The following is an 8400-nucleotide window of genomic DNA, read 5'->3' on the forward strand; positions in this document are numbered from 1 at the left end:
GGAGTTTCCCTGGTGGTGAATTTTAATAGTTCCATAATTTTTCTTCCATCCCTTGAGGGACTTTACTTATACTTTTTGATTATCTGCTTAATATACTGTAGGATTTATCCAGGCATTACATTAAGCTAGACAGGATTAAAGGCTCTCATTCTTATTCTGGGCTCCCTGTGTTTCCCTCCATTTTGACTGAGTGAAACATCTATCTGGATTCCCTTTCTTTCCTGCAGAGGAAAGCATTTTCACAGTGACTCCGGACACAAAAAACAAGGTCTACCTGAGGACCCCTAACTGGGACCGGGGCATGCCACCCCTCACCTCAGTGTCTTGGAATGTCAGCGTGCCAGCCAACCAGGTGGCCTGCCTGACCTTCTCCAAGGAGCGGACTGGCGTGGTGTGCCAGACGGGGCGTGCATTCATGATCATCCAGGAGCAGCGGACCAATGCTGAGGAGATCTTCAGCCTGGAGGAGGACGTGCTCCCCAAGCCAAGCTTCCACCATCACAGTTTCTGGGTCAACATCTCCAACTGCAGCCCCATGAGCAGCAAGCAGCTGGACCTGCTATTCTGGGTCACACTCACCCCAAGGACAATGGGTAAGGGCCTTCAAAGTGTTTCAGGGATCATGGTGGACAGAAAATTGGGAGCTGAGGGGTGAGGAGCAAGCCAGGGAGTGAACAAACGTGGATTTGAGTTCTGACTGTCCTTGTATTGGTCAGTCAGCTATTATATTACTAATGCTGCATAACAAGTTACTCTAGCACTTAATGACTTAAAAACAACCATTTATTATTGCTCAAAGATTGGCTGGGCAGTTCTGGACTGAACTAAGCTTACATGCAGGCAGCCATAGATTGGCTAGGTAACTTTGCTGGGTGCTCTCACTCTCTGGGCTCAGTCAAAATCAGCTAGGACAACTGGGTATACTTGGCTGTCCTCCACAAGGTCTCTTATCTTCCAGTCTGAGTTTGTTGTCATAGAAGAAATGGAGATATCCAAGAGAAACTGGAAGCATGCAGGGTCTCTAGTTTCTTAAGGGTAGGACCTGACACACGATCCCTTCTACGGCTCTTTTGGCCAGAACAAGTCACATGGGCAGCCTTGATTCTCCCACCTCTTGATGAAAGGCACTATGGAGCACAGAGTAAAGGACACAGTTTAGGGAGGGGGGGAACCAGGGTATTTTTGAGGTCAGTCTACCACCATCCTTTACTATTAATCCCCCTCTGGTATAAGGAAGTCTATTCACTCCCATAATCTTAGCATCCTCATCTGTAGAGAGTAGTGATAACTACTTCATGGAAGTATGAATAGGGATTTGGTGTCAGTGAATTAAATGTAGGGACCTGAAAGTGTGACAACAGATACATGGTAGTGGTACTTTCATGGACTAAATAAACCCATGAGATGCCTTTAGTGGCAGGTCTCAGAGCCAGAAGGAGGAGCTTGCCTTTATCCTTTAAGTTGCAGGATCCACTGAAGAGTTTTCAAGAAAGGAAATTGCCCTATTCCAGTTAGCATGTGTGGTAGAACAATTCATGGTGTGGCCTTGTTTCAGAGGTGAACACAAAAAGCATCAGAGTGTTGGAGGCGGAAGGGACCATGAAAATTATTTCTTCTGTTCCCTTCCCTTTCTGGACATCAGAGCAGGTTAGCAAGAGAATTGGTGGGAACCAAAAGAACCAAAACAAGTGAAAAGCTCTCGTACTTTCAGTTTTGCTCCTCTCTTACATTTATTTTCTGTCATTTTTTTTCTATTCCTTTTCTCTCAACCTCATCTTTTGTTTTCTTGATGAACAAGCAAGAATTCCTAAATCCCTGTTTGGTACAGGGCTCTCTGATTGTTTTTTCCTGTTTCCTTTGTATAATAGTCAGAAAAGGACAGCATAAATGAAACAACCCTTCCCTCAATGCCTTCATTTCTGACTTTTTGCTCTTTGCTTTGTTCTATACTCTGCTCTTCTCTTCTCCAAGACAGGCCATGGCAAAAGAGAACAAAACCAAGTAATGTAGGCCAGGAGTAGCCTTAAGAGTATATCTGCTAGGCCCCCCCAGTTTATTTCCTTATCTATTGCTGCATAACAAACTACCCCAAAATGTAGTGGTTTAAGACAATAACCATTTTATTTACTCACAGTTCCAAGGGTCAGGAATTTGGGTGAGGCAAAGTTAGATGGCTGATCTCTATTCTAAGATATCTGAGCCTCAGCCAGATGCCTCAGACAGCGAGAGTCTGGCTGGGATGGTTCAACTGAGGTCATATGTCCAGGGCCTTGGTGCTGACTTTCAACTGGGTTCCTTGGGTTTTTTTCCCCTCATTGAATCTCCACATAGCTGGCTTGGGCTTCCTCATAGCATGGTGGTCTCAGCAGAGTCAGACGTCTTCTATGGTGGCTGGCTTCTACCTAGAGCGAAAATTCAAGCTGCCTGGACTCTTAAAGGTTAGGCCCAGAAATGGCGTAGCCACATTCCAATGAGCAACCCAAATTCAAGAAGAGAAATGGACTCCTCTTAAGGTGAGGAGTAGCATGTGCATAGAGGGAGGGAAGGAATTGATGGCAGCCATCTTCGGGGACTGACAAGATCATTTTTGGCCTCACCCCACAAGTCTCCTCATCTCTCTCCCTTGTGTCTCTACTCACAGACCTGACTGTCATCATCATCTCAGTGGTGGGAGGTGGAGCCTTACTGCTGTTTGCCCTCGGACTCATCATTTTCTTTGTGAAAAAGAAGTAGGTAGAATTTCTCAAACTGTCTTTAACCGATTTGACTCTCTTCAGATCACACAGACCAGATGTATTATTAATTATTGACTTGGTTTGCTTGCTTCCTACTTCTCCCCCAAAGATCAACATTAAATAATGTTGCCAGATGTAAGTTATGCTGAAAGGGAAAAGAAATCCCATACATAGAGGAAAAAGTGCTGTGACATTTTGCCTACAGTTTGTCATACAGCTGCCTCAGCACAAGTCCCCTGTGAATCATTTACGATGTTTGCTCATTAGACTGTAATAACCGCAGGGAAGATCTTGGCAGGAAAAAGCTCACATAGGGCCTGCCAGACCAGGTCTCTGAAACCACTCACTCTGTCACCTTGAGGAAAATGAATGCACATTTTCCCGGCTTGTTCTCCTCAAATTTCTTAACCACACTGTCTGTTTTATGCTCATTCAGTAAACTCTAGACAAGCACCAAAGAGCTGGCACTATGGATGAAAGGAAGGAAGACCCAGTTAACTCAGTCTCACCTTCCACCCCCTCAGAATGACGGCTTCTGGTTTATGAGAGGAAGTTGTTGACCTTTTTAAAGAGAGTTCATGCTACCACTAGATTTTATACATTCTGATCCGACTTCTGATTAAAACCATGGGGGAGGGTGAAAATCTGTTTTCTTTTGCATGATTTGACCTTCCAAAAAGCCTTTAAAAAACAAAACAAAGCATTTTTTTATTAACTATGGCCCTGAACAAACGACTGAAATTCCTGATCCGTAATGAGACTGTCTAAAAATGTCTCCACTGGCAATGATGGACCAGCTTGCAGCACATCCAGGGAGAGTCTTTTTCTCTGAGAAATGCCATTGTACATACATCACATATTTCCTTGAGGAAAACGAATTCATGTTGTCCCACCTTGTTCTCCTCAAGTTTCTTAACACACTGTCTACAGTACAACAAGGAACTTCTTTAAAACATCATTTTAGTGTTTCTTTCAGGAAACTTTCTTTTCTGGGCTGAACAGAATGTGCCACCCAGATCTGAAAATGTGGCACTGATGCCGGGCCCCAGCTCCCTCATCAGGAGGGAATCCATCTCTAAACTGCCCCATTACTGCCCGAGAAGCTGCAGTCCCAGCCTTGCTGTGGGTGAGGTTGCTGGTTGGCAGGTTTGCATAAAGTCCATCCACAAGTTGGTGAGGGAGGATGGACAGAGTTCTACTGTGAGAATGAAGTGAAACAATGTCAACAACTTGTTCATTAAACATGCATTTTCTGAAGGTCTACTGGGTACTAGGTAACATGCTAGGTACTAGAGGTACAACAGTGAATAAGGCAGTCTTTTCTACAGAACTTACAATTTATGGGTAGTGCAGGGGGAGAAAGAGGCAAGGCAAGTAAATAAGCAATTTCAGTGTAACATGAGAAGAGCGACAGTGGGGACAAGCAAGGCATCATGGGAATATCCATTACAGGGCCTTTGAAGCCCATCATCCTGGCTAATGACTCAGTGTTACAAGCTAAATGTACTAGATTTATTTTTTATTTCAGAAAAGTACAAGAGCCTGTCCACAATTAGTGAACTGACAGTCTGTATATTATGTGGTCCATCGTGCTAATTGAGCTAATGTCTTCCATTTGAATTGCTAGTCAGCTTCACCTGCTATTTGGTTCTCAGAGATGGAGGGTGAAGCCTTTGTTTTCCATGGCAGGGAGTATTAATGCCCAGCCACATCCAGGTTGCAAGGAACATTAAAAACCAAACATTAATGGTGTTATTGAGGCACTCTGGCACCACAGCCTGAATTTTATCTCCTTTTTAGCAGTTTGCTCTGTTGGAGGTTAATGCTAAAAGAACTGTGTTCCTCTGCTGATGCTGACTTCTACTCTAATCTCCCTCTACTCAAGCTAAAATCTAAAATCAAGCTTCCCTCTTGAGTCATGTATATTATCATTTGAAATTTAGAGGGTCAGGACTTTTACCACTGCAAAAGAAGAGATGAAACATCAGCTGTAGGAAGTACCAAAAGTCCCAGAAGATTGATTTGTGCATGCCTGAGCTTGATGTGGTTGGGACACCAGCCATTTCTGTTAAGAAAGAGGGGGAAACAGTTGTCAGACATCTCCACCATTGGTTACTGCATGTCTGCCATCCAAGACAAATTTGAGCAGAGAGAGTGCTAAAGGTACCCTCTTAAACCACTCTCTACCAGCCGTTTTCTCTTGGTTTCCACCTTGATAACTGAAGACAAAAACTGGTCCTTTCTAAACGCTCACTAAGGATAGTAGTATTGGTTTCAATTGCTAAGTGATTTGAGGGAGTCTGGGGAGATGCAGTCAGAACACTGAAAAATCTAAGTTCTGGCAGGGCTGTATAAATGGGACACATCTAAGATCGCCTTCTTTCTGACTTCTCTGTCTTATTTCCTCTCTCCCTATAGGAAAAAGAAGACAAACAAGGGCCCTGCCATAGGTATCTACAATGGCAACGTCAATACCCAGATACCTAGACAGCCAAAAAAGTTCCAGAAAGGACGGAAGGACAATGACTCCCATGTGTACGCAGTCATTGAAGATACCATGGTGTATGGGCACCTGCTGCAGGATTCCAGTGGGTCCTTCCTCCAGCCGGAAGTGGATACCTACCGGCCCTTCCAGGGCCCCCTAGGGGACTGCCCTCCCTCCCCACCCCCCATATGCTCCAGGGCCCCGACAGCAAAGCTGACCACAGATGAGGGGCCCCCTTGCTTCCCTTCTGAGCCTGAGAGTGAACCATACACCTTCTCCCACCCCAACAAGGAGAATGTAGGCAATGGGAACACAGACATTCCCTTGCTGGACACGCAGGAGCCAGCAGAATCAGCAGAATAACTTGGAGCCATCCCCAAAGACTTTCCCGAGATGCATAGATTAGGGCACTGAAACTCCCTTAGTGTTCCTAACCAGAGACCCTAAAGAAGAGGAATTACGCAGAAGGAACTGCAGGAGGTGTTCCTGAACACCACCAACTTCTGATTTCCAGGATATCTCATTCTGATAATGAGATGTGGAACACGATGAATTCTGATCTGGATATGATTATCCAGTTCATGTCCTTCTAAGCTCAGGTTCTGTTGTAAACCAGACGTAATGAGAGGAGAGAGGCATCAGTTGCCCAGCACAGGGCTGCAATAGCCCCTGAATCTGGAATGACAAGCAGAGGCATGCCCCATTCAGTGCAACAATTCCAGGTCCTGGGAGTCCACCCAAGGTCCCTGCTCTCATTGGGTGTCTGGATGAAAATGACAATGTGCCTTTTGTTATTTTTATTTATTTAGTGGTCCTGTGTATTTAAGAGGTAGAATGTATGGCCATGCAGCTCTTTTTGCCTGCCTTTAGTGACCACTGTGATAACCAGTTTAGATAGCTGGATTTTGAGTTCTAGTAACTGCAAGATAAAAATATGCTTGCCCCTTGGGAGGTGGGAATAATCTGTAATCTGTCCAACCAGAAAAGGCCTTGATGCATGTCTGCTTTGATAAGAGACTTCCCTGTTCTCTCATACTGTATGCAGCTATCCCACTGCAGAAATTCACCTTGAGTCCCATTGACCTTTTGCCCTAGAAATAAGAAAATTTTTTTGAGTTGTCATGTGTGGTTTTGCCAATTGTAGCAGTACTTTGACATTTAAACAGAAATTTAGAGTATATTTTCATCCTCTGAAAGAGTTTAAAATTACACCAGAAAGTGGCCCCCTGTATTAGTTTCCTAGGGCTACTATAACAAATTACCACACATTTGGTGGCCTAAACACCACAAATGTATTATCTTTGAATTCTAGAGGTCAGAAGTCCTAAATGAGTTTCGCTAGACTAAAATCAAGGTATTGGCAGGACTGTGTTCCTTCTGGAGGCCCTAGGGGAGGGTCTTTCCTTGCTTTTTCCAGTTTCTAGAGGCCACCTGCATTCCTTGGCTCATGGCCCTTCCCTCCATCTTTCCCTCAGCTGAAATTTCATCTTTTAAAATCACAGTTTCAGCCCTGGGCCTCCATTCTCCCTTTCCCAACCTCCTGGCCTCTTCTGAGGTCCACTCTGGTGGTCTGCCATCTTTGGGTCGGCCATCCCTCAGACATATCACTATAACTCACAAGGGCTTCAGGTGGCCATTTTCTTTTAACTGAGAGCTCAAAACTGCTGGCCAAGTTACTGTCTTCCTAACACCTCGGGAAGAGGTTTCCTGAAGATACATGTCTGATGTTTTCTGAAGATCTGCCTCAGTAAAGAAGTCCAAACTTGATGTACCCCTAGCTCTTTTCTTCAAAGACCAGACCCCTCTTATGTAAATATTTCAGGGTTACTGGAAGCTAGTCAAGTGTCATTTGTTGAGGCCTACAGTGTACCAGCACAGAGTGATGCCTCGGCAGCTCCCATCCTTTGTAACTGTGAGAAAGCCCAGCTTAGACAGGATTGTTATCTATTGCTGGAGCCATTTTGCATGCGAGGGAAAAGTTTCAAGGAAGAGTCAAGGGGGATGATTGTAAGTCCATTGGACATAACCTTGGCAAAGCTTAGAGGACCGGTTTATGTGGGTCTGGAATGCTTAACCAGAAATAATTTATTTATTGTTGATACTTTCTGGGTGACGTTTTATCCATTTCCTATGCTTTTTTAAAATAAACAAATGTACAAAAAAAAAATGGGCCTCGGGTTGTTTCAGTGCTTCGGCTACTTGTCCCCTCATTCAGCTGAGGCCCCAATTTCCCAGTTGTTTACTGTGACAGGCTTAACGTGTGCTCAGCAGATGCTATCTTCTCCACATGTTCATGATACGGGAAGCTGGGCTTTGGGCCGTGAGCTCTCTCTTGCTTCATTTGATTCCAGACATTGTGTGAAAGATGGTTTTGTTTTTATTTTTCATGAAATAAAAATGACAGTCTTGAAGTCTCGATACCACTCATGTTCAATTTTCACTATGTTCAGGCAGAAGGAATGGAAGCCATTTGCCAATAGGTCCGATTCAGAGGCCAAAGCACATTCTGTTCTGTTCTTGTTGAGGCAAAATCAGCCCCCTGTGTCACCACTCCCAACCTAATCCCATAGAGGCTGAAGCCCACTGAGCGACTGACTGAAGTTAAGCTGTAACTCAAGTCTGTTCATTGTAGCCAAAGCAGAGGCAAAGGGAGGGTGGTGGGAGAGGGAAGCTCCCACCATCCACAATACACTTGAAGAGGAAACCCAAGTACATCATTGAATGCTCCTAGGAGAATGAATGTTGTTGCATAACCAACCACCCCAAAACTTAGTGACTTAAAATAAGAGCAGTCATTTATTTTGCTCACAAATCTGCAATTTGAGCAGGGCCTAGCAGGGATGGCTTATGTCCTCATCATGTGGCATCAGTGGGGCAGCTCAATGGCTGAAGAATACACTTGCAGAATGGCTCATTCATACAGCTGGCAAGTTCGTGCTAGCTGTTGGCTGGCAGCTTTGCTTCCTCTCCACTTGGACCACCCCACAGTCTTTTGGGGTTTGTTCACAATATGCTGGCTCTGTGCCAAGAATGAGTGTTCCCAGAGTCAGAGATGCCAGTCTCAAGGCCTGGTTCTGAAACCTGACACAGCATCACTTCGGTTCTCTTCTATGGATGCATTAGTCACAGAGCCTGCCTAGATGTAAGGGGAAGAAACAGATTCCTATATATCTACGGGAG

General features: G+C 44.7%; 1 protein-coding gene across 2 annotated transcripts in view; it reads left to right on the plus strand.

Moving 5' to 3' along the window:
* Positions 1-7623, plus strand: part of CDCP1 (CUB domain containing protein 1) — a 72864-nt gene extending 65241 nt beyond the window's left edge. Inside the window, exons 7-9 of one of the 2 annotated variants that reach the window (XM_077129576.1) lie at positions 228-593; positions 2642-2729; positions 5154-7623. In XM_077129576.1, coding sequence (XP_076985691.1) covers positions 228-593; positions 2642-2729; positions 5154-5583 — 884 coding nt within the window. In that variant the 3' untranslated portion in view covers positions 5584-7623. The remainder of the gene's footprint in view (positions 1-227; positions 594-2641; positions 2730-5153) is intronic. The other variant, XM_077129577.1, reaches the window with a different exon arrangement.
* Positions 7624-8400: the final 777 nt, after the last annotated feature.

This window comes from Tamandua tetradactyla, chromosome 15, assembly GCF_023851605.1.
Source record: "Tamandua tetradactyla isolate mTamTet1 chromosome 15, mTamTet1.pri, whole genome shotgun sequence".
Classification (NCBI taxonomy): domain Eukaryota; kingdom Metazoa; phylum Chordata; class Mammalia; order Pilosa; family Myrmecophagidae; genus Tamandua; species Tamandua tetradactyla.